The 27527-nt window shown below is 40.3% G+C and overlaps 1 protein-coding gene across 5 annotated transcripts in view; it reads right to left on the bottom strand.

Annotated features, from left to right (window-relative positions):
* The window catches only part of afg2a (AFG2 AAA ATPase homolog A), a 378594-nt gene that overhangs the window by 327547 nt on the left and 23520 nt on the right, over positions 1–27527 (bottom strand). For all 5 annotated transcript variants that reach the window (XR_011353718.1, XM_069925225.1, XM_069925223.1 and 2 more), the window contains exons 6-9: positions 27246–27375; positions 25721–25777; positions 23526–23649; positions 18062–18317 (exon numbers count right to left, since the gene is read on the bottom strand). Coding sequence is in view for 4 of the 5 variants with exons in the window: in XM_069925225.1 (XP_069781326.1) it covers positions 18062–18317; positions 23526–23649; positions 25721–25777; positions 27246–27375 (567 nt within the window). In the remaining variant the exon portion in view is untranslated. The remainder of the gene's footprint in view (positions 1–18061; positions 18318–23525; positions 23650–25720; positions 25778–27245; positions 27376–27527) is intronic.

Below are 27527 nucleotides of genomic sequence, written 5' to 3'. Positions count from 1 at the left end.
TATTAGTCTGGGAGCTTAAGTACTGTATAGCACTGTTACCTTCTAAACCAGTGGTTCTCAACCTTCCCTTCTCACTCACATTCCACCTTAAGCAATCCCCATGCCATAAGTGCTTAAGGTGGTATGTGAGCAGGAAGGTTGAGAATCACTGCTGTAGACCCAATTGTTACTGAAATATTTTGCTTGAGAAAAATTGTCATTGGCACATTTCCTTTCGAGCTATGAAACTGTGCACATAACGAGTCAATCAGGTACAATTAAAACAGTGGTTTTCAAACTTTTTCTTTCCACTCACACATCTTAAGCACTCCATTATTAATCACAGAGCACCATTGGCATAGGGAATACTTAAAGTGGATCTAAGTGGAAAGAAAAAGGTTGAGAAACTCTGTACTAAACAAACAGCACAACAAATTGAAGGCCGTTGATAAAATGCTGTGGTGTAGCTCACTAATTGGATGGAGGTAGAGGATCAAAGAATATGATGAACAATGAAGTTCTAAATTTAGATGAAAAATAATTCTGTCGTGAAGGTCCATACTGATTGGTAACTTTGAACTCTCAGATATCTCAGTAATCGTCACACTCAGAACAATGATAAAAATGCCATGAGATGGAGAATATCCAGAGTTAAATAAAAACTTGATAATAGGAAAAAAAAACGGCTAAACTAAACACATCTGAACTAGAAATATTCAGAAATCAATAAACATAGAACAGGTTAACACAGGGATTGGCACTTTGGCCTATGATGTCAGTGCCAAATTACACTAAATCTCTACTGTCTACTCATGACCTATATCCCTCTATCCCTTGCATCGAGCTTTGCAATTTTTTCTATTGTATCAATGAGATTGCCTCTAATTCTTCTCAACTCAAGATACATAGGCCCACTCTTCTTAATCTTTCCTCTAGGACAAACACGTATATTCTTAAGAATAAAACTGGTGAACCTTTATTGTGCTTCATCTATCAGAACCATACACTTCCTTCGAGTGGGAGACCGCACCTCTAAATTACAATATTCCAGGTATGATCTCAGCACCACCTGTACAATTCCAGCATGACATCATGATTGGACACAAGCTTTGGACAAGCAGCTTTCCAACCCATGTCAAGGCTCATACACGATAAGTGTCATGTCAAAACCTAAGGAAGCATAACACTCACTGTTGAGAAGTAAGAATAAGAGAAAAATAAACTGTAATCCATTATTAATTAAAATACTGACCAGTGGGACCACAATGGTCAATATCTGCTCAAATAGAAAGATCTGCCTGCAAATGTTTGGGAAGACATCAGTTCAGTAGAATAAAAGAGAAACAGTGAACTTAATAACATTCCTGCTTCCTATGGTCATCATCTCTGTTGGTCTTTCTAAATATTTTAATGAATAACACAGCCCACAAAAATACTAGTTGACTAATTCGCTGTGTGAGTCACAGCCCTCCACTCAATAGATAGAACATTGTGAAAAATCAGATTTACTCACATTATTAAAAATGAATACATAAGCCATGGAGTCTTAGATTTATCATTGACTCAACAATTCCCATCCTGGACATGGAAAGGTTAAGTTGAAAGGACGAGAATTTTTTTGCCCCAAGTATTATCCAATGATGTCTATTTTTTTTCAAGGTATGAATCAGCCTCCAAAAATACAGTTAATTTTCAGGCCCAGTACAAGGTCAAACTGTTCCAGGCCCCAGTCCTGTTTATCCCCCTCCAGCTCTATATAACGGACTTCAGAAACCGCTGCCGGATAACCTGGGGACTTGCTCTGAATTAATGCAAGAAAACATCTGGCATAGGCTTGAAGCAAGGAAAGCCAATCTGATTACAGAGTCAAGCACTTTGGTTTCCAACAACATTAATTAAAATAAGTCAATTTTTGTCCCATTGCAAATAAGTAGCTTCCTATAATATAAAAATTAGTTGTGGAAAAGGAAATTGTTTCTTAACAAGCAAAAAGAATTTGAAAATAGCTGAAATCACATTTTCAGCCAATAAACTTGATTCTCAAAATTTATTTGAATTCAAACTGCAACTTTTCTGAAGACTCATATTCCTGGAAACAATTATCATGATTGAATATGCAAATAATTAGACTTCAATGTTTATCAAATAACTGACAAATACAATAGTTATCAAAAAATGATGATTGAATTGAAAAATTGTCTACCGCAACTTTTCAACATTTGCAAATTAAAAATTCATAGAGCTTGAAATAAATATTTTAAGATTCCCTGTTTGACATACTAGCCCGAGAAACCTACTAATGTGTGCTTTCAACCATTGTGAAGTATTTAAGATCTTACCTCGAGATGTTCAAATACTTTCCAAGACATTGGTCTCTTTAGCTGAGCTGCAAGAGGGGTGTGGAGTGTTGAGAAGCAGTTGGAGGATGCTTAATCGAGGTATTGTGGAGATATGGGAATAGATGAACACCTTAAATTTAATTGTTGGGTCATCATGAGTTCTATTTAAAACTTTACATGGGAAAATAAATCAGTACAATCCATGATATGCATGCTGCATGTGACAGGCTGCGCAATTACATAACCATTAGCACAACACTGTTACAGTGACAAAAAACAGGGTGTGAATCAGGATCTGTCTGTAAGGAGCTTGTACATTTACCTGGGATTGTAAGTCAATTGGGTGTAATTGGGCTGCATGGGCTCGTGGGCCGAAAGGGCCTGTTCCCTTACTGATGAAGAAATTTTACTGAATGAAATGTTCTTTCCTCATCCCATTCTCTTTTGTTCTTGCAGCCAAGATGACTGCACTGTCAAGAATTAAACCTTTCTTTAAATGTCATGTAATAATATAAAAAAATGTAATATGCATGATAATCTTTTGCCTGACATAAAGGAAAACCAAGTGCTGCCATGAGCATTGCCTGGTGCCTCCAATAAGAGAAAGAGAAACAAAAGAGAGTCTGGATTCCCCTACACATTCTGCAGTTTCACAGACTCCTGTTCACCTACTGGCAACCCGAGCTCCAGATCCCAACATCCCATCCTAGCAGAAAGCTTTCAGCTCCCAAGGTTGCCTTGTTGCCCTCAGCACCCTCTCAAATTCAGGTTCTGATACCCGACTCCCATAAGCCAGTCTCCAACAGCCCACAGCCTGGTGTGTCTCTATCGACAGCAAAGTGGCAACAGCCTGCAGCAGTCCTTCAGCCACTGAGCCCCTCACTGGTCTATGGCTGTGGTCACCTTCCTGCAGTGATGTCTCCTAGGCTTCTTCTCAATCGGGGTCCACTGGAGTTTGCAACCCCTTATAGTACGCTGCCCAGCACAGCCACCACCATCTTGGACACACCTCAAGTATTTCAAAAATTTTTGTTTCCCCCCAAAAAAAGTCAGCTCCTCTCACATGCTGTTTGAAGCCTGTACGCATCTGTCAATATCTACTAGACAGTAGGACCCTGCGGAGCAGCACTGAGTCTCAATTTCCCCAGGTCTTCACCAGCAAAAACACTGCCATTACAGCAGTGCTGATATTTTTTTTCAAAAAATCAAAACCAAACCAAGAAAAATGTTGCAACTGTCATGACATTGGGACTTACCAAAGCACTTTACTGATGGGAATTTCCTTTGTACAGAAAAGGAACTTAGAATTAAATTTATGGAGTCTCCACAAATTGCAATGATTTTTTTTCTTCAAACCAAATGCAAGAAAATCTGTTTCATATCCACCAAATAATAATTTTTTTTTCAAAATGAAGAATTAATTACCCCTTCAGAATTGCACAGGACCACCACCTGGTCAAATCAGTGAGCTGGAACTTGAATCCATAATCTTCAGACTCAGGTGACAATGGTGCAAACTGAACCAAATCTGACATATGTAGGTTCAAGTCTCACTCCTAGAAATTTAGAACAAAAATCTACACAAACTCCACTTCCTTACAGAGAATGTTGCACTGACAGTTACCACCTTTTGGATAGGACCACCTGGGAGAAATCAACAAAATCAATTAAAAATTATATACTTCATGCCTTCCAACAAACCACATATAGACTTAGGTTCTGCAACTAAGGGAAGTGAATGACCTTCTGGGAAAATGAACACGGAAATGTTTCTCACCACTAAAAGAAACAAAGCGGAAACTGCACGACATTTACCATCTACATTTTTCAGCATTAAGGATTACTTAAAGGACTTCTCTCTCTGTACAATATTATTCTACATACAAATGTGTGGTTGCAGTAGATGTTATTGATGTTGCTTATTAAGCATTGTAATCTTTTGTTTAAATAATACTGTCACTTAGCATCTGTCACAGTGATCACGTCAGATATCTCCACCTCGTCAAATAAGATGTAAAGGTGAATATATCAAATAAATGTCCACGTGTTATGTGATCATGAGATTACAAATTATGACTAATACATTGCAACAAACAACTGCCTCTCTTGGTCATCCTACATCCCTCCCTGGTTCATATCATACTAGCCATTGCCCAGCTTCACTCTCATTCTTAATCAAGGGTTTCAGCCAAAAAACTCAGCAATTTTTTTTCTCCCAATCCAGATCCCAGTACAGTAGAATCCCTAGTATCTGGAATTCAAGCAACCTGCAGCCTCAAGCAACCAGCAAAATAGAGTAAATAAGTTTTTTTTTAATTAAAATTAAGAATAGGTTCAAAAAATACACAATTTTAAAAAAATTGTGAAAGTAAGTGTTCTCCAAAGTAACATAACTTTTGGTGAAGATGGCAGCAAATATTCAGCTAGTGAAGTATCTTGGTCATGCTTTGCTCATAACAGCTGTTTGAATAAAGTTGCATTTGAATAAAATGGTGTCATCCGGGATGAAGAGCTGGTTAATGCCGTTCCCCGTTTGGGTGACTCTTTTAAAGTGTATCTCCTTTATCCCAGCTTAGTCAGTCGACACAGTCAGATGCCTTATCCGTAAACCCGAATGGGGGGGAGGTTAATTATCTATAATTATAATTCATCTTTATTATATTGTCTTTTGGGTGGCTCTGTGGAAGGGGGAGAAAACTGCAGATGCAGCAACAGTTAAATGTTTTTTAAAAATGTGACTGAAAATAAAGTAAAATACTTTAATGTTTATATTTTCATGCAAGTGAAGTTTGTTCAGTGTAAGTACAGTGTGGTATATTTCTCTTGTCTTTTAAACTCTGTTCTTAATGCAGGTGTATTTGTTAGGCATTTGTAAAAGTCTCAAGCAACCGGAAAAAAAACACTTATCCGGCATCTACCAATCCCTACACCAGGAGTTTTACTGTTTCTACTGAACCATCATGGTGCAAGGGACAAGAGAAAAACTAAATCCAGAGCACTGTAATAGTAATCCAGTTTTTTTTGCATAAACACCAAAACAAATGTAGTGGTAAAAAATAAATCAGTTATGGGTGATGAAAATGCTAGAAAAAATAGAAAGAGGTGGCAAATCAACTGACAGTGAATTACTTTAGGATTGAAGATGGCAGCGCTGCCCCCTGGTGTGGACCCGCAGTGTTCCCGCCAGGTCCAAATGCCCTGTTCAAATGCCATCAGTTCCAAACAAGCGTCAAACAGCCTACAAATGGAGCCAATGGAGGTTTTATTTAAAAATTCCACGACCAAGAAGTATGTGCCTAAGATGGCGGTGCTTATGATCAGCAGCAGCCACGAGGGGTTGCAGCCTCCAGAGAAGCAGAGGACTGGCTCAGGGCACCAGAACGTGGGGAGACCACCCCCCCCCCCCCCAGTTGAAGAGAAGCAAAAGAGAAGGCCTACGACGGCCAACCAGTGAGGCATTTGGTGGTTGAAGAAACGTGCCGTTGGTGACTCAAGGTGAGGAACCCATACAGGCAGCGAGAGACTGCAGGGGAGAGATTCAAATCGGGCTGCGGACTGGTGGAGACTGGCTCAAATCTGGATGAAGGGGTATCAGGTATTGGAACTGGATACAAGAGGGTGCAGAAGGCACTGTAGGATTCCTGATCATGTCAAAGGTTTGGATCTGAGGTTCAGATTGCTGGTGAATCGGATTGGACTCTGTGTAGTTATGGGGGCTGCAGAGAACTGGAGGCGAATCCATTAACATTCAATATCTCTTGCTTCACTTTCTCAAACTGCAAGAGGCAGTTCAGGCAATTTCTGCCAATGGCAAATCTGACTGCTTTACAGTAAATGAAACCAAATTCCATGGAATATCGCAATGTCTTTATTACATTACAATAAATTGAATCTTGAATAGAAGCAGGCTCTTAAACCCTTAAACTTGTTCTGTCGTTAACCAAACCTTTACTCCACAACCTTTAATGCGCTTACCACTTGCACTTAACCAGTTTACCCAAAAATTTCAATTGTAATTTCTATAATTTTGCAGTTTTACATTGTTGTTTATATTTCCCCTCTAACTGCTCTTGTATCACAAATGTTAAGTATCTCCTTGAATTTTTTCTCTCTAAATCCCATACAGATTATTTCATCTACAGATTCTCAGAGGTTTCCCTTGTCCTATCTATTCTTACCCGACCCTCTCTACAATAGAAAGCTAATGAATATTCTCTCTTTCTCAATCTAGCAAAGGATTGTCATTTAAAACATTCGTCTGGCTTCTCTTCTTCATGAATACCATCAGACTTGCTGAACATTTCCAGCAACTTCCTTTCTCAATTTTACTTCTTAAATTGCTGACATTATGTTGCCTATTCTGGGCATTTAAAATGTGGCTTGACTCCAACTCCTTATCCTTTTTTAAGCTGTATGATTGACCACTTGTTTCAATCCTACAACATTTATTCTGAAGGGGATATAAGCAATCTGCCCACAATATTAAATTCCTTAAATCCAGCCACAATAGTGGTAAGTCTGCACTCCAAGGATAATAGATTTCCTCTGCTGTTGTCCAAAGTTGGAATTTAACATAAGCATAAAATACTGGAACCATTCAGTAACTCAGTAGAAAGAGAAACTGAGCCAATTTTTAAGGTCGAAGATCCTTCCTCACTTCATTTTTATCCATTTTCAGAGATCTCTAGATGTTAAAGAACCAATTTCAGAATTTTTGTAATCTAATCCACTTAAAAAAAAATTAAATCTGACTATTTCTGGTTTAACAAAAAAAAATGAAGCTGTATTATTATTGCAATTATCAAATAGGATTTAGCTCATTATTATTTGTCTGTTTATTAAGCAGTGAAAATAAGTCATTATCGTCAACAACTCAATTTGCATTCCTACACCCTATCAACCAAAAACTGGATCATGAAGTAAAAGCACAACATAGATGTTTTACATAATTTTCTGTTAACTTGTAAAATGTTTCATAACATGTTTGAAAAAAAAGTGAATTAAGAATCCATGATTATTGCACATTTTAATAAATATGTCATGCAACTATATCTGTACTGTAAAGTCTAGATCAATCTTCAGTAACTCACACCAATTCAGGAAGTCTTCCAGAAATTGGCTACAAAACCTACAGAGGATTTTTTTTTTTAACCCATCACATGTTAAAACAACAATTTGCTTTCACTATTTACACCAGGGGTTTTCAAAGTGGTTGATATTGACCCCTGGGAGTTGATGGGACTATCAATAAATGCCAGGGAGTCGAAAGGGGGCTGATAACGCTGGGGGTGAAGGGGGGGGGGGGTGGGGAGGAGGCTGTCAATTGAACCTTTGCAGTGAAAAGCAGAGGCGAATCTACGGAAAATAGCGCCTATGGCAGAGGTGGCCAATCTCTCAAGGGATCAGGCCTTGGTGGCCACCATTTGCACTTGACTTTGGCCTTTGAATAAGTTGAGAGCGGATAGGAGGACAGACTGACCACAGAAGAAAGATGTACAAGTTCTTTGTAAAATTCAAACCGGATTGAGGAAGAAATGTTAAATCAAAAAGACACCAGCTCGAATGGAGGGAAAACTTAAATCATTGTTTATACTCCCCAGAGTTAGTATGTTGAGTCTAGAAATACAGCTCATCTGCTTAATAGAGATACACTTACTCAAAAACTCAGCGGAAAACACTTAACTGATTTCACTAGCCAAATTCCGCAAGCTCTTCCTCGGTGGTTCCTTAGGAGGCAACGGTTTTGCTGCCATTTTACTAAAGATAATGGGTTTACCTCCACTGGACGAGAGGAACAGGTGCAAAGAGTGGCAGATGTCAGTGGAGCTCAGCCCAGGGACACTGGATGCCCGAGGCAGTTGAGCATCTCCAGCACAGCCCGTGTTTCATTCTAGCTCTCCCTGCCTTTCTCCAGCAAACTCAGCCTGCAACGCTCATCGTACACAATCTATCAGGTGAAGAGGGCATGGCCCGAGTGGTGGGGGTCCTTGAGGATAAAGGTAGCTTTCGTAAGATCACCAATTGAATTATTCCTTGACACTGCCTTCTATAGACATTCTCAATGGAGTGAATTTGATGGAATTAATTGCTTAATTGATACAGGTATGAGAGCGATTGCCTCAATGAGGACTGGTTTGTGTTCTCCTGGCTTCACCTTCCCGAAGCTCACAATCAATTTTTTAGTTTTACTGACGTTGAGTGTTAGGCTGTTGGTGTGACAGCACTCAACCAGCTGATCTATCGAAATCTATCTATTCAGTTATTCTAAACATTATTGTTGATGTTGACAATAGGCTCGTCTTCCTTTCTCAGAAGTATACTGGCTCAAAAGCCATAATTTACACCTCAACCACAGTCAAAAAACTCCTGCATCAACTCCTTTTAATAATAGAAGTTAAAAAGGTCACATCAATAAAGATAGTTTGGTTTTAATCAGCAATGCAGACATCAAAAGCAAGATGCACCACAGCTCTCTGTTTTTCTTCTACAGAGCAGAGATATGCAGTCACTTAATGTTTGTGTTACGGCATCAACATAATTAAAACTCATTAACAAGCTTTCCATCCAATGAGAGTTCCAGGAAGGAGCAATAAATTTGCAAACATGCAGATAAATTTCAGTCCATAATTGATGCCCAAAACTAAAGATACTGCAAAATCTGATACAAACTGCTAAAACAAAAAATCACTTGGGTCAGGCAGTAACTAAAAAAAGCAGAATCAATGATTCCTATCAATGACCCATTATTTGAGTTAGAAGAAAAAAAACAAATCACAGAGGGAAAGAGTTCGAAAGAAAATTGGTCTGATAGGCTGGAAACTAAAGCTGGTCGCACTCATGATTGGCAATTACTATTTTCAATGCTGTCCACTTAATTGTTGAAAGAAGGCAGTTAGAGTGAGAAGAGAAACCATGCAAAACCTATACCAAAAGAGAATGTTGAAAATACCCAGATCAGGGAGGAGAAAAACAAAGTCAAATCCACAAATAAACAAGGCTACATAAGAACTGGCCAGTTCCAACCTAAAAAAGTTGGTTTCATGAAATTGTTGAATTCAGTGTTGAGCCAAAAGGCAGTAGAGCATCCAGATTATAGATGTGGTGTTATTTCTTTAGCTCATGATCAGAACAGGCCATTTCTGCATGCCAACCATCTGTGACTTTACCAGAGTTTTTCTGTTGGTATTAGTATAGTCAAATCTCCTGGGTACACCCTCCAGCCTTCCTAATAGCAATATTATCAGATTCTAAATACACCAACCCATTTGGTTTTCGCTATCAATGATGTCCCCTTTGTTTTATCCTTTCTTATCCCCACCTGAAAACTAACTTAATTTTCCTCTTTCCCGATCAGACTCGAAACATTAATTGAATGTCATGTTAAATTTACAACAGGGTCTGTGAACAAAAACCAAGGAATAAAGGAAAAAGCTACACATGTTCCACTGCATAACATGATTTCAAGGGATACTTTTTAAAAAGCATTCACAAAATGTAATTATTACATATGTTTTTTTTATTTTAAATTCTGCAAAAAAGAAACGGTGTAAAGAAAGATGAGCAGCTTAGAGGAATTATCTGAGGAATCACTTGGTACATTAATTAATATGGACCTGGCCCCTTCTAATAAACAAATTATAGTTATTGTTGGAAGTTAAAGGACTAGGAAATGAATCTTAAAATTACAGCCAGGCTCTTCAGGAGTGATATTGGGGAACATTTGCTCGTAACATAAAGATGAAAGTTTGATTCAATCTTTCATTTTAAAAAAATCACTTTGTAATAAGTTCACAATTGTCTCTTTCATGAACAATACTTGAATTGTATCACATTTGATAAGTGTTCCAAATTTTCACAAAATAATTAGTAACCATATTATGTGATGCACTGGATCACTAATCAGCCCTGAAATTGTGTGAAGAGAAAATCAACCCCTGGTATCTGGAATTCAAGCACCAACAGCCTTAAGCAACTGGGGGAAAAAAAATTAAAATATATAATAATTAAATAAATAAGAATAAAATAACAGGTAAAAATATGCACATTTAAAAGTAAATGTTTTCTGAAGTAACACAGAAACCTTTGTTGAAGATGGGAGAAAATATTCAGCCAGTGGGCTTTGCTCATGGCAGCTGTTTGAATCAAGTTGTGTTTGAATAAAATGGCATCATCCTGGATGAAGAGTTAGTTGATGCTGTTTGCTGCTGGGGTGACTCTCTTAGTGTCTCCTAATCCCTGTTTAATAAGAGTAACCCTAGGCAGAGGCTTTATCTGTAAACTTGGGGAGGGGTTAACTACCTATAATGTTATTATTTGCTTTTGGGCAGCTCCATGAGTGGAGGAACCTGCAGATGCAGCAACAGTTAAATATTTTCTAAGAATGTGACTGAAAATAAAGTAAAATGCTTTAAGGTTTATATATTCAAGTAAGTGAAATATGTTCAGTGTAAGTACAGTATAGTTTATTTTAAACTATACTTTTAAACAGTCTTTTAAACTGTTTATTCTTAATGCATGTATTAGTCAGGCATTGCAAGAGCAAGTCTCAAGCAACCAGAAAATACACTTACCCAGCATCTACCAATTCCCAGAGGTTCCAGATACCAGGGGTTTTACTGTACCCTAAAATGCTCAGGCCTGGGTTACTCCCCTGAGGAACTCCTGCTCTGAAGCTCAGAAGCCAAGATTAGTCTCCCATAACCACAACCATCTTCAACTGTGCAGCCAATGGAATCTTTCCCTCTTGATGCTTATTGGCTTATCAATTCTACCAAGCTTCTTTGATGCCACACTCAATTAAACATTGTCTTCATGTCAAGCAATCATTTTCACGTAATTTCTATATTTCAGCTCTCCAGTCCACATTTGGACAGAACCTAGAAAAAGGTCTGAAGCTCAGTGATCCTCATGAAACTGAAACTCAACAGATGAGTGGATCACTAGCAATAGCTCCTTCAGAGCATTGTTCATTAAATCTTCCCCTATTTTACTAATAAGATTGAGGAAATTGATAGGGTGATTACACAGATTGGATATTTTTCCTACCTATCCAGTGAATTTTCCATCTGGTATACCTCAATCCCAATGCTATTTTGGAATAGTTTGACTTGTTTTGAAATGCAGATCTAAGCACTGCAGCCTGGATGTTGTCTGATCCGAAGATTTTTGTGGCAATCCAAAGTTTTCAGTGGTTTTGACTCCAAAAACATCAACCCCATCAAGTCCAGGCTAACCATTTTGCTGACCTACATTAATCCAAGTTTTTGATATCACAAAATATATAAAATTGGCTGAAGACAACTTGTTAGCACACTTTTCATCCAATGCCTGATTGCCTATAGAGCAATGAAATGCAAGCATGTGGGGAAAAAAACATAAATGGGAGTAAAAATTGCAGCTGCTCAAAATCCAAAAGAGCACAAATTCTAGAAACTATGGCAGATCAGGCAAAAACTATGATAGTGAGACTTCAAACAGATGTCATAGGGAATGACTTGGCTCAACACTTCTAACTTTAACACTCGCTTGGCCATCATTGAAGATGGGATCACTAAGGGTTCAATTCCTAATCCTGCTTCAAAAATTCCTGCTACAGCTTCTTCCTATGTGGGATTCAAAGGAATAGATGTTGTAGAGGGAAAAATTGACTCAAGGTCAAGATCAGTCCAAAAATGAACATATTTGATGGAGCTGCAGATTTGAATTGTCTTTTAGTCGACTCAAAGGGCATGAACATATTTTTCTGTACTTGCCTTTTGCAGGAAACTCCAATGACATATACACATTAGAGAAAGAAAGAAGTATCACAGTCAGCCATGCAGCATCTCGTAAAATATTACACAATCACTTATGTTTGGACTCAAAGAAACACATCCTTGAAACAAGGAAAATTGAATAATGGGAGTACAGGTGCCTAACCTTTTATCCGAAATCATCAGGTTCGGACACCTGCCATTGTTCGGAATCTTCTGGATTTCTGATTCATTTTGATTTTGGTCCCTTTAAGCAAGTGCCTCGCACCTAGCCCCCACCATCCGTTCCCCCCCAGGCCAGCTGCCAGAAACCCCTCCCCTCCCCGCCCCGGACTGATGGCAGACTATTTTGTGCCCTAGGCTAGGCTGAGCGCAGTGGGGTGGGTGGGGAGTTCTGGCTGAGCTGAGGGAAGGGGGTGCTGTCTGGGCTGAGGAGTAGTTCGACATGTGCCATACAGGAGGGTCTTGACCAGCGTGTCAGTCAGAGGCAAAGGCGGCCAGTGTCCAAGTGGGGCACAAGGCTGTACATAAGGTGCAGAGTTGCAGGAGGAGCAGGCTATCGGGGCAGAGGAGCCAAGCATGGCAGCTTTCAAGCACTACACCAGCTCGTCGGGCCAGCCCTCAAGCACACCCCGGCAGCGCTGTTACCCACTGCCATCCAACTCCCATCACGGCAGCAGGGATGCAGTGCTGCCGAGCCTGGAGTTTACAGTGCACTGCACCAGACTGCAGCATCAGTCCCCCATGCAGCTAGAACCAGAATAGTTCCAGCTGCGTGGGGGATTATGGGTAAGGAAGATGGCCACTGCTCCCACATTTAGCCAGCCTCCCCTGCTTCTCTCCAACTGGTTGCTGGGGGCCGAGAGTTACCTATCCATCAAAGTAAGAGAGGGTGCACATGGCGGCAGGGATGGCAGCAAACTGTGCAGGGGTTGGGGGAAATAAAGGGAACTTCCTCTGAAAATGGAGAATTTATTACAAGAAATTACCATTACTTATGTGTAATATCATCTAGCCAAAAAAGTGCCAGTTTTTTGTTTTTTTTTTTTAAAAAGAGGTTGCCTGTTTTCGGGATTCCCGATAAAAGATTAGGCATTTGTATTATCATTCTGCCATGCTGTTTGACCACTTACTTAAACCAAAGCTACTACTTTGCTTCTGGAAGAGAACATTCCATTACCTAAACATTGTTATTCTTATTATTAACCTGAAGTGCAAGTTTACCCGAGCTAAAACTTCCTTCCATTCTCTTGCGGTTACTTGCATTACCAATTAGTATCTACAAATTTACAACTTTTATTCCTTTAACTAATGATTATAAAAATCTTAAAAGTTTAGAATTTTTAAAACGCAACAACGAAGAACAATTTTAACATGCAACAGCCCTAAACTACAAAGTTTGTTTACTTTTGCATTCAACAGGAAGATTCAATGCGTGAAGTGGAAACTTACATCAATTGCATCAAAAGCATGGGCCAGAGGTTAAAGCTAAGGAAAAAAAAATTAAACCATTGATCGGTGTCAACCACAAGGACACCACAGGGAACAACACAACTTTTAGAAGAAACTTTTAAAGTTCAATTTTTTCTGCAGACATAGCAAGTTAATCCTCAGAAATGCCGCATTGGACAAATGTTCATAACGTTGCGTGGCTTTCTCCGTGACAGATGAAGGCTAAAACTCCAGAGTTGCTCATGGGCCACTGACGAACATTTCAACCGAGGACACACAAGCAGCACATTCTTAAAAACAATTCCAGCCAAAATAAATGGTTTCAGTCTGCCATAATAAATATTGCTGTTATTTTGTTTAAATAATAGCAAGATTTTTATTCTAACTTGGTCCACAAAAGTATAATGCATTAAAAAAAAGCTGCAGCTTCAGAGATCAACTCTCCACACTTCACCTGGGTGAAACAAGTAAAACCTGAACTATGAAGTATCCTGAACAGAAACTTTTCAAGAACCACTCCTTAAATTGGAAACTGCATAAAATCAATCCCTCCAATTTGATCTCGAAGTAACATAGGAAAAAGTAGAGAATACTAATATCGAATTGGCACAAATCATTCATCTATCATGGTGGCAATGAACAGAAAGCAGCAGGCAGACTTGCATACAAGTTGCCTGAAGCAACTCAGCCAACAAATCCAATGCTCCTCTGTTTCAACAGCAGTAGAAGGTACACCATTACAACAGTCACATCCTCTGCATAATACTGCTCAGCTCAAACAAATGATCAACAATATCTTTATGCATGAAACTGCTCATATTCAACCAACAATGTCATTAACTGATACTTTACATCCATTCCGTGAAGCACTTGAAGGTTGAACAGCATTTCTGTCAGTGACTGAAGTGATTAAGGACCAAGTTTTACATCCTGACAGATATTGCCACCAATCACACAAGAGCTCTACCTTCCACGAATGCCTTGACAGGGAGTCCAAATCCAATGAGGCAGAGTACAGTTGACATGGATGTTCATGATGGAGCAGATTTCAAAATATCAGCACGTCATGTTCAAGTAGTGTCAAAAGTGGCATCTCATTGAACAGAAAACTCTCTGCACCTCACTCTGCAACTGGATTCTGGATTTCCATATCGGAAGACCAAAATCAGTATGAATTAGAAACAAAGTCTCTTCCTCACTGACTATCACCACAAGGATGTGTTTAGCCAGTTACTCTACTCACTCTACACCCATGACTGTGTGGCCAGACACAATTCCAATGCTATCTAAAAATTAGCTGACGACACTGTGGATGTCAGCAGAATCACAAAAGCCAGTGAGGAAACGCAAGGAGGGAGATAGATCAGCTCATTGAATGGTGCCACACCAACAACCTCGCACTCAACGTCAGCAAAAACAAGAAGATGATTGTGGACTTCAGGAGGAAGTCAGGAAACATGATCAGTTCTCATCAAGGGTTCAGTAGTGGAGAGGGTCAAGAACTTCAAATTCCTGGGTGTCAACATCTCCGAGGATCTGTCCTGAAGCCTCCATGTTGATGAAATCACTAAGAAGGTTCACCAGCAGCTATACTTTGTGAAATGTCTGAGGAGATTCAGTATATCACCAAAGACTCTTGAAAACTTCCACAGGTGTACCATGGAGAGCATTCTGGCTGATTACATCACTGTCTGTTAAGGAGGTGCCAACTCTCAGGAGAAAACTCCAGAGGGCTGATAACTCAGCCTGACATAACTGGCACCAAACTTCACTCCACTGAGTACATATACAAGAGTCGGTGTCTTAAGAAAGAGCTTCTATCCTCAAGAATCCCCACCACCCAGGCTATGCCCTCTTCACTCTGCTACCATCAGGAAAAAGGTACAGGAGCCTAAAGACGATCACAAAGTGACACACAGACAGCTTCTTTCATGTTGCCATCAAATTCCTGAATAATCAATGAACCAAAGATACTGCCTCACTTTGACTTTTTGTGCACTATTTTTGTTTATCGTTGTAATGTGGTTTATATGAATGTTTGCCCTGTGATGGTGCTGCAAGACAATGAATTTCATAACTTGTTCAAGACAGTAAATTGATTCATTTGGATTCCTGCATTTCTGCTGGAGCCAAATGTCTGAAGAGTTTATTGACCATGAATTTTAATAGTTCTCCGACAGCCTTGCTACAAAATGCTTTTAGATCAACTTACTAAATATGTTTTTTTTTTGTTATCTGTTATTTGTCCAGAAGAGTTAAAACTATCAATTTCTCCCAAACGTAGCACATTTTCTTTGGTCTCTAACAACTGCAAGACTGGCTTCATAAATAATATCTAAATGCAATTCACATCTAACTGTAAGAATAATATGGAAGATTTTCAATTAGTTGAATAGAGAATGGTTTCTTCAAGTTAAACAGAAGGACTACAATACCTATAGTCAGACATTAAAATGTAATACCAACTGCAAATTCTGTACAACAGTTCCAGCGATTTCTCAGTTAGGAACTAGGTGATTTGTATCATCAGAAATTCTTGATTTATAGACAGCACACTAACACAAGAAATTAGGGCAGGAGTAGGCCATCCAGCTCATCGAGCCTGCTCCACCATTCAATGAGATCATGGCTAATCTGATAGGCTCATCTCCACCTACCGGCCTTTTCCCCATGTCCCTTAATTCCCTTACTACGTAAAAATCTATTCCACCGCTTCAATGGGCAATGAATTCTGCAGATTTACAACCCTCTAGAAAAAGCAGTTCCTCCTCATCTCCATTCTAAATCTACTACTCTGAATTTTGAGGCTATGTCCCCTGGTTCTGGGGAAACATCTTACACTACTTTATCTGTGCCTTTATGTTTCCATAAAATCCCCTCTCATTCTTTATTCCAGCAAGTAACTCAATCTTTCATCATAGGCTAAACCCTTCATCCCTGGAATCAAACTGGTGAACCTCCTCTGCACCACCACCAAAGCCAGTACATCCTTCCTCAAGTAAGGTGACCAGATTGCACCCAGTATTCTAGATGCAGTCTCACCAGTACCTTGTACTGTTGAAGCATAGCCTCCCTGTTCTTAAATTCAATCCCTCTAGCATTGAAGGCCAACATTCCATTTGCCCTCTTGATTGCCTGCTGCACCTGCAAACCAAACTTTTGCAATTCATACACAAGCACTCCCAAATCCTTCTGCAAAGCAGCATGCTGTGTTCAATTGCCATTTAAATAACATTCTTCCATTTCTCCTTCTAAAGTGGATAACCTCACATTTACCAACATTGTACTCCATCTGAACACATCTGAACAAGTATGAAGACTCTCCATATCTTCTGCACAATTTACTTTCCCCCTCAATTTTGTGTCATCAGCAAACTTAGATACACTACACTATTTTCCCTCTACCAAGTCTTTTATGTGCAGTGTATTGTGAATAGTTGTGAGCCCAGTACTGACCCCTATGGCACCCTGATTGCCAACCAGAAAAACACTCCTATACCCTAAATCTCTGCTTTCTATTGGTTAACAATTCCTCTATGCTAATACATAATCCTCAATTCCATGCATCCTTATCTTCTGTACAAGTCTTTTACGCGACAACTTATCGAATGCCTTCTGAAAATCCAGGTAAAAAACGTCCACCTGCTCCCCTCTATCTACCGCACTCATTATTATCCTCAAAGAACTCCATTAAGTTTGTCCAATAGGACCTGTCTATGCTGAATCCAAGTTGCGTCTGTCTAATGGACCCATTTTGCTCCAGATGCCCTATTCCTTTAATAACGGCTTCAAGCATTTTCCCCAACTACAGTCATTAAACTAACTGGCCTATAGATCCCTGCCTTCTGCCAATCTACCAGGAACCCACCCCACCTAGAGAAAACAGGACGTCAAGCGCTGAAGAGCTGGCTCTGAATGGGCAACTAAAGCGGCATCGGCCCCGGCCTCGGACGAATGAGGCAGGCGGAGGCCCCAGTCCGGGCAAAAGCCAGAGGGAGGTGGCGGCCCCGGCCTCGGTCGAGTGAGGCAGGCGGAGGCCCTGGTCCGGACAGAAGCGAGGGGGAGGCGGAGGCCCCGGCCTCGGTCGAGTGAGGCAGGCGGAGGCCCCGGTCCGGGCAGAAGCGAGGGAGAGGCGGAGGCCCCGGCCTCAGTCGAGTGAGGCAGGCGGAGGCCCCGGTCCGGGCAGAAGCGAGGGGGAGGCGGAGGCCCCGGCCTCGGTCGAGTGAGGCAGGCGGAGGCCCCGGTCCGGGCAGAAGCGAGGGGGAGGCGGCGGCACCGGCCCACTATTCCTAATCTCTACCCAAATGGACTTTTCTACCAATTTGTTCCCAGTAATACGATAAGACAACACTTCAATGCATAGCATTCATTTTGTGCACTTATAAAGGTGAATGCACCTTGCTCGGTTTTATTTGATTAGTTTAAATCCTCAAACTGCCAATAGAAAGGAGCTCAGGGTGTTCTGGCTACATTGTGGCATTTCCACCACAAGATGGTGCAAAAGCATAAACTAACTCAACACTTTGGAATGTTGTTTACCTGCTTCCTTGCAGAGTGCCACCAGATCTGCACCAACGTATCCATGAGCAGCATCAGCAATGTGTACCAGCTCCTCCTCAGTGACCAAAATTGGAACATTCTTCAGAAATTTCTTCAAGATATCTAGACGATCTGCAGCATTAGGAATACCAATCTCTATTTCTTTATCGAACCTCCCTGGTCGACGAAGTGCTGGGTCCAAGGCATGTGGGCGATTTGTGGCACCAAGAACTATGAGATGTCCTTGACTCCCCTCCTAATTCAAACCGGAAAAAACATTTCAAAGATACAAACATTTCAAACGACTCAGTGATTAAGACAAAAGTAGCCACTCACAAATTGGAGGAACACCTTGTATGGTTTCAGCAGACTCCAACTAGACAGCCTCAGTAATGACTTCTCCAGTTCCTGTTAATCCTCTTCCCCTTCCCCTCCTCAGTCTTTCTTTCCCTCCGCCTCTCTTCCACCAGCTCCCCAACTTTTCCATTCCATCAGAAACCCATCTTTCTTTGCTCTCTGCCCTCTTCCTCATCAGCTCAGCTGCCTTCCCACTTGTATCCAACTATTACCTCTTGCTGGTTAGCTGTTTTCCTCATCTTCCCCCAGTTCATTCAGGAATTTGCCTGATTTTCAGCACTCCTGAAGAAGGACTCAGGCTCAAACATTGCCACTGATTAGATGCTGCATGACCTGCTGAGTTTCTCCAGCACTCGTGTACTGCTCAAATGATGGATAACAACCACAGGTTTAATTGTAGAAAAATTGTAACAGTTGTTTTAACCATATAACCGTTTACAGCTGCTCAAGGTTTTATGGTAAATATCCATTACCACTCATTATGTTGAACTCATGGTCTATACAATCTAGGAGCACATAGAAGGGAACCATGCCTCAGATGTCTATGTCATGCACCATTCTAACTTGGAATAATCTCACTATCCCCAATCTGCTGGGATCATTGGATCAAAAAAGAAAAATCACAAAATCTCGAGGAAGTAGACAAGAAGTCTTCAGATGCTGGAAACTGAAGCAACATACAAATAAAGTGATGGAAGAACTCAGCAGGTCAGGCAGTATCCATGGAAATGTTTCAGGCTGAAAACCTTTCGTACAGAAACCCTAATTTAATGGAATAGTGGATCTATCTTCACTACAAGAAACATCAGTTTATGATACCCCTTCTCTAATAAACAAATGGAGCCAGACTTAAAATGTTCATTTAATCATAATGATAGCTTACATTATTGCAACCACGTACAACTATTGAGAATGTTATATTCTAGTTATTTATAAGGAAATTATTCTCATGGTTTTCAAAATCAATCATCCCAGAAGTATAAACCGTCTTCCCAAGAAAGAAAATTGAAAAGAGGATAATCAATAATGAGGAAAGCTTTTGTAATTTCCATCATAAACAAAACCCCAATATTTTAAGAATGAACTCACTGCAGGTAATACCATTACACAGTGCATCACATATATGCAGTAACAGGATTTTATTTACATGTACAAAAATAGGACAACTCCCTTTCATACATATTGACAAACACCACCTCATCTCCCTGTGGTTGCACCACCACACTGTCAACCAGAGATTACAAGGGTCACTGAGGGACACCTTGCACAAATATTTTATGTTCATGAAGCACCGCACTCACTTGTGAGTTTCAGCATGAATATCTCCTTATCAGGCAATCATAACAGTACTTTATTATGCAAGACGAAATAAGATTAAAGTTTCTTAAAAAAAAAATAATAATCTGCCAAACATCCAACCTCAGTAGAATAAATGGACCGTAATATTTGAAATAACAAATGTGATATGAATGTGTAGAGGATCATAATCTGTTGCAATACCCCAAGACATCAAAATCCAATAATGCATATTCTTAGAAGAGAGTGGGAGAAAAATAACTAAATACAGCAAAGATGCATATTACACAAGCAAAAGGAAAGAGATGCAATGACCACTAAGCCCTTTTCTCAACCATGTCATTCCTGTGCACCTCAACAACCTCATCAAGGTCACCTCTCCCATGGTTTGGCAAATTATGGCTTCACCCAAACTGCCTTAATCTCCAATTGAACTGCTATGAATCAGCTTTCCCTCCACTACCTAATAGATTGTAAAACAATAGACACAAACCCACCTCAATACTTTAAACTTAGCCTACTGTTTCTTTGCATGCTACTTTGGAGTCGTGTAGATATTGTGGCTGAAACAGCAGCTACTTGGGAAGGTAGGAAACAGTGATACCAAACAGACAGGGCCCAATCTGCCACAGTACAGTCTCCTGATGCTCATCCACAAAGAGTGGTCTAAAACCTTTAATGCACTGAAAATATTAAACTATTGCTTCTGGGGGCAATATCAATGTCAATCATAGACATTGTGTATAAAGAGAGGACAGTCTATGGTACCTTACACCTTTGCAAAGAGAGAAGATGGCGGTGTAAACATGAGGGTTCTTGTCAGGGAGCTGAACAGGCAGGGGTCACTGGGGTGAGAAGAAGAGCGATGGAGAAAAGAAGGATAAGGAGTGGCATTATCATTAAAAGAAAATGCTGGAAAGAACCTATCTGGAAGAAAAAGCCATGTACAGTTCTCACCTGTTCAGTCACATTTTGTGCATGGACCAAGTCAAAAACTCATACCAAAAGGGAGAACTATACACATGCATCATTTTCAGAGCCTCTGCTCAACATCCACTGAATAGTGCATGACAAGTTCTGGACATACTCAAGCAAAAGTTAAAAACCAACTGCTGGGGAGCGAGAAGGGACAGTTGCCTTTTACCTCTGTTCCTCTATCTGGTATCTTGAGTCCGTCAACATCAACTACACAAAGTACTAAAACACAAACTGTAAACGAGATTAAAGCGGAAGTAAGATAGGAAATAAAAGAACAGTATATCTTTTAAGAAAAATCCAAATTATTCAGCCACAGCAAGGATTAAGACATACTTGATATGAAAAATGAGAGGTGAATTCAGCAGTGGGAATAAATGACCATGAAGGGAATGAAACAAACTTGGAGAAAAAAAAAGTTTGAGAGGGGTGAAGTTGAAACAAAATCTTTTTCTTAAAAAAAAACCACATGATCACAAAATGAGTATCAGTTCTCAAAAATTAATAGGCCTTAACTTTGTCCCCTTACGCCCTCACCTTGATGAGTCACGCGCACTCTTTAAGGTTGAACGCTTCTTTCATCAACTCCAGGCCTACTTTCACAACCGTGACTCTCCACCCTACTCCCTCCCCCACCCAAGACCCCCTTCTTCCACTTTAAGCTTTCTTCCTCTTGGACACCTTGTCTTGGCCAGCTGCCTGCTCTAGATCTTTATTTCATATTGCTGCCATGGCATCAACCATCTCAACTTTACCACTCCCCTCTCTTATTCTAATATTACCTCCTCTGAAAGCTCTGCCCTCCACTCTCTCCGCAACAATCACAACTTCACCATCAACCCACAGACAAGGGTGGTGCTGTTGTGGTCTGGTGCACTGACCTCTACATTGTGGAGGCCAGGTGACAGCTCTCAGGTATCTCCTCCGAGGTACCCCTTCCACAGGAAGCCACCGTCTCCAAAACAATCTCCAATCTCATCACCCCTAGTTACCTCCCTCCCACAGCCTCCAATGCTTCCCATCCTCACATTGCTCGTTTCTACTTTTTACCCAAGATACATAAACCCAACCATCCAGGTTGACCCATTGTTTTAGTTTGTTCTTGCCCAAACGAACTAGTTTAATTTTACTTTGACTATCTTTCCTCCTCGGTCCAAATTCTCTGAACTGGACTACCTCATTTTTACTATGGTTGTCCAACCTCTTTATACTCTAACCCCATAGAGAAGGTCTCAAAGCACTTTGCTTCTGATTGGACAAGAAACTTGATCTTGTCCCTCTACCACCACCTTCCTCGGCCTGGCAGAATGTCCTCCCTCTAAACAACTTCTCCTTTGACTCAACTCACTTCCTTCAAATCAAAGGTCCCGACTATGCCTGCCTGTTTGTGGGCTTTGTGGAGCAATCCATACTGCCAACCCCTACAGTCAAGGCCCCTCAACTCTTCCACCCTTACACTGACGACTTCACCAGGGCTGCCCCATGCAGCTACATCATCCATTTTGCTGCCAACTTCCACCCCGATCTCAAGCTCATCTAGTCCATCTTCGACAACACCCTCCACTTTCTGGATCTCTGTCTCCACCTTGAAAAACTAGCTTTCCACCAACATGAATTACATACCCATCAACTCCCCAACTACACTCCCTCACACCTGCAAGGATTCTATTCCCTTCTCACAATTTCTCCATCTCTGCCACATCTGTTCCCAAGATGAGGTCTTCCAGTCTGGATCATCTGAAATGTCTGCCTTCTTTTACAAATGTGGTTTCCCCTCCACCACCATCAACTCACAGCCCTTACCCACATCTTCTCTATTCCCCACTCATCTGCCCTGGCCTCCACTGTCCTAGATGCAACAAACACAGGATTCGCCTTGTCCCTACCTACTAACCCACTATGCTCCACATCAAACACTTTATCCTTGGGAACTTCCAGCACATACAACAGGATCCCATTCCCAGATATATCCTCCCCTTGGTTTTCAGGACTGCTCCCTCCACGATTCCCTGTGCACTCCTCCCTCTCTACCAATCACACCACTCTGGCACCTTCCCCTGTGGCTGCAGAAAATGCCACACTTGTACCCATACCCACTCAGCATAGTCCAGGGCTCCAAACAGGCCTTTCAAGTGAAGCAACATGTGTATCTGCAGGACTGATTTACTGCATCATTGCTCCCTTTGTGGTCTTCTCTACATCAGAAAGACTGGGTACAGACAGGGAGATCGCATCACTGAGGAACTTTGCTCTGTCCGCACTAGTGACAGACCTCTCAGTGGCCAATCATATCAGTTCTGCGTCCCACTCGCATGTCTGTCCATGGCTTCATGTATTTACCCACCAAGACCACCACAAAATTGGAAGAATAACATCTGATTTTCTGTCTGGGCACTCTCCAGCCTGATGGCATCTTGGGTTTCTGCCAACTTGCTCTCCTTTCTCTTATCGTCTTTCCCTTAGCTCTCCACCCCTTCACTCTCTATTTATCCTTCCTCCCTCTGCTTACTGCTGTACCCCATCTCCCTTCTCCACCGATTACCTCCTGCCTTTGGGACCATGCTCCTCCCCCCATCCCACCTGCCTTTATCTTTTTGTTTGGACACCTGCCGATATTTTTTCATACCTCGATGAAAGGCTCAAGCCCAAAATGTCGATTATATATCTTTATCTTTGCTATATAAAATACACCGTTTGACCTATTGAGTTTCTCCAGCATTATGTTTTTACTTCATCCAGTATCTGCAGACTTTCATGTTTTACTATTTTTTACAAAATGAATTCACTTTGCAGAATAATTGTCTCATAACTCTTAATTCCACTACTCTTTACTCACCGAGCCAATACCATCCATTAGAGTGAGTAGTGAAGCTACCACTCGTTTCTCAACTTCATGTTGTGCTCCTTCCCGCTTTGGACATATGGCATCAAGTTCATCGATAAATATGATTGAGGGTTGACTGGAAAAGAGAGAAGCTATCTGAATGCATCATAAAAGTCATGTCTACCCATACCTGTTTTTAATGGGTTACCCGAATTCGGTGGAATTTTTTTTTCTCTTCACAAAAGATAATCGTGCTTCCTCAGACATTCTTGTACACTTAACCCAAGGAATTGGACAGTTTTTTCACCAATATGAATTTGGAAACAAGAGATTTTTTGGGGGTAAAAAAAGTGTCCTGAAAGAGTTCAGAAGAAACAAGTTTCTTCTTTTGCTTTGCATGTCCTTTTCTAAAGAGGAAGTTTGTTGATTCAAGGCCATGATCCAGGTTTACTCCACTGTGGTAATGAATTACATACAACTGGTAAAAGTGAAAAAAAATTGTTAAATAATGTCCAGTTTGAAAAGCAAAGAACTTTTCTCAGACATAACCTACTAGTCCAACCCTAGAAACCCCACTCACATCCACATCATAACAGGTTGGGGAACATTCCAGAATGAGTGATCCAGAGATTCATGCTAATTCATGCAGGAGTGAAGCCCACCTCTCGAGTAGAGGATTCAAATACAATTAACCAAATAGACTGGAATAAAAAGTTATCAATAATACAAGCCACAAAGCTATTATATTCTCAAAAAAGTCCATCTGCCTAACCAGTACACTTTACAAAATAAATCTGCTTCTTTTCCATAACCTGGTGTTAATGACCATAGAGCAACCTCAATTTTGTTGCTTCTTGGCTTTGCTCAAAAATGGCCAAACAACCCATTTAATTTTGGGCAAATAGGGTGAAATATTAAAGGTTGGCAATTTCCAAACACACGAGTTTTAAAAAAAAAATCATTCTTCAACTCTTACAGCATGGAAACCAGCCCACCGACCCAGTTTGTCCATGCCTAACAATGTGCCCTCCTGCTCCAGTCCCTTCTTTCCCGCATTAGGCAATACCCCTCCATTCCATGTAGTTGTCTATTTCTTAAAGGAAGCTAATGTACCTGCCACTACCACTTGGTCTGGCAGCTCGTTCACCACCCTACATGGAGGGCTGACCCCTCATATCCCTTCTAAATCCCACCTCCTCGACCTTGTAGTTACGCCCTCTTGTCCTAGATTTCTTTGGACAAACTGTCACCTGATCTACGACCCTAATGATTCTGAAGACATCGATAAGATCACCTCCCAAAGCCCTTCGCTCTAAGGAAAGTAGGTCTAGTTTTCCAGTCTATCACAGTAACTCAACTTTCCTAATCCTGGCAATGAATTTGTAAACTGCTTCTGTGCCCTTCCCATCAACATTTTCACATCAACAAACTTGCTCACCTTGCATGTTCATTATTATAATAATGCTGGTATCAAATCCTGAGAAACTCTACTGATCATGGTCCACCATTCTATAAAAACTGCTTTCCACAATCCTCTCGGACTCTTATCACATCATTTTTTTTAAATCCATCCTGTGTGTCCTAACCTTCCCTTCTAACCTACCACGTGGGACCTTGTTAAAATCTGTTTTACTAAAATCCATATAAATAATACTAACTGCCTTACCTTCATCCACAGTTTTTAATCATAGCTTCAAAAATTTCTATCTACTTCATAACAATTTCCAATGCACATTTCCCATCCTTCTCCTTAATTTTCCCCATGCCATCCAAATGTTAATACATTCTATCTCTTAATCCTCCCCAGCAGTTTCCCCGTCACCGACATCAGAATAAAAGCTCTGTAGTGACCTGGCTTATCCTTACAGCCCTTTTTAAAATAACAACCATACAAGGTGTCCTTCAGAACTTCTCTTATCCTCAACAATGAGCTAAACATGTCTCCAATTTACTTCTTGGCTTTCAAATATGTTCTGCCATGCACCTGGTCTGGACCTGGAGATTTAGCCACCTTGATGGAGTGAACCACAAAAATCTGTAGATGCTGTGATGCTCATAATTTTTTGTTTTAAATGCTGGAGGAATTCAGCAGGTCTCACAGCATCCATAAGAGTTAGGCAAAGTGACGGCAAATTCATAGTCATAAATAGTTTTGCTTCTATTAAAGATCCTTGCCAATTACAGCAAATTGAATTCCTTTTAGTTACCACTGGGTTGCTTCTGCGAAGATTTTTCTCAGCCTTGCTTCGCTTTCTCCATAGTACCTGGAACAAAGGAAGCCAAGTACCTGATCATTAGGATACTAAAACAGCAACAAAAAGCATTAAACACCTACAATCAAAAAGTAATTGTCGAAAATCATAGAAGCTTTAGGGGCAGCACTTTCCACCTCCTGCATATGCCAGTGACACCCAAACCAATTTTGTATCTTTATTTTCCAGATCCAATGTCAATTTGCAGGCCAAAGCCACCACAGTCCAAAACAACAAAGTTCATTGCAATGGCAAATTTTGCTCATTTGTTTTGAAAAGACCAAAACAACCCTTTCTAACAAAACACTGAAAAGAAACGATGGGAATGGCTCAAGTCATTGCCATCAACTTAGCCAACAGTCAAATAACCTGACAGAATCATTCAAAATTAATTTTAAAAATTTAAATAGATTTTAATAAATTTTAAATATTTTAAATCAAAATAATTGATTTCACACATCTGAGCAAAATCAATTCATTCAAAAAATTGAAAATCATCTTTATGTCTCAAAGCTGTTCCATTCTGTTCAAATCAAAGCACACAAATATTCTTCATGCAGTGTTGCTGGGAGATGCATCAAGTTGGTAAATCTACCATTGGACTTGACAAGAAATCCAACAGCAGAGGACAAAGAAAAATTGCCAGTCCATTTGGAACTTTTGTGTTTCTGCAGAAATCCTAAACTTAGTAGAACCTACTGTTTTATGGAGTTCACCTCAGAAGAACTGGCAATCCATAGAAATTGAAGTTCATAATCGCAATACAGATGTAGCAACAATTTTTGTAACATTAGATATTATAAATATCAATATTAATCATTTACAGTTGAGAATAGGGAGAACATTTCAGAACATAAAGGGAATAAACAGAACGACAAATTAGACAGTTTCAATCTGTGGCCCAGCAGGTCTTGAATCTATGGTACAGATGAACTAATTCTAATTAAGAGCTAACTGTGATCTGAAACTAACTTAAATGTCAATAATTAACCTACCAGTCCAAATTTTACAATCTCATTCCACAGCGTTTCTGACTTATGGAAACTGAATTGTAGCTTATTCTTGTAATCCTTGTGTGATCCAGGAAACCTCCATACTTTTTGCTCCTGCTCTGGGCAATTACTACAGTCGAATTTTTTGTAATCCAGCACAGTCAGGTTCTAAGGGTTCCAGGCTAGAGACTTTCAACCTGTATCTTGCTTTACTGTAACTGCAGGGTTTTTTTTAAAACAACTATTTTTCCTTTCCAATATTAAGATTAAGCATCAGAGAACATCCCTCCAATGTGCCTCACCAACACGACACTGGCCCAGAATTGAAAAATTATTATCAAATGCACCTGCATACAAGAACCACATCATTTCCACATTGATTTGCTTGGTTTGCTCTGGAATAACAACTTGGCAGGGAATGCGTGTTTACAGATACACTCCTTGGGTACATCACTCTGGAATCACGTTGCACAAATCATTTCACTCACTTGCTTATAATTTCAGGTCCATTGATCACAATGATGTGAGCTCCAATCTCATTAGCCACAGCTCGAGCAATCAAGGTTTTCCCAGTTCCAGGAGGACCAAACAGCAAAATTCCTCGTGGAGGAGTAATTCCTAGATCACAACAAAATTGGACATGGACAGCAGTAAATATAACAGCTGTACTGTGCTGAATATTCTTTTTTAAAAAAAAACATCTTCAGCAAGCAACCATCCCAAAACTACTGTCTGAGTTTCAGGCTACAATGGTGGCCTTCTTACTGGAT

Source organism: Narcine bancroftii, chromosome 3 (genome assembly GCF_036971445.1).
Source record: "Narcine bancroftii isolate sNarBan1 chromosome 3, sNarBan1.hap1, whole genome shotgun sequence".
Lineage (NCBI taxonomy): Eukaryota > Metazoa > Chordata > Chondrichthyes > Torpediniformes > Narcinidae > Narcine > Narcine bancroftii.
Note: the sequence above shows the minus strand (reverse complement) of the source record. Positions and strands in the feature narration are given on the sequence as shown.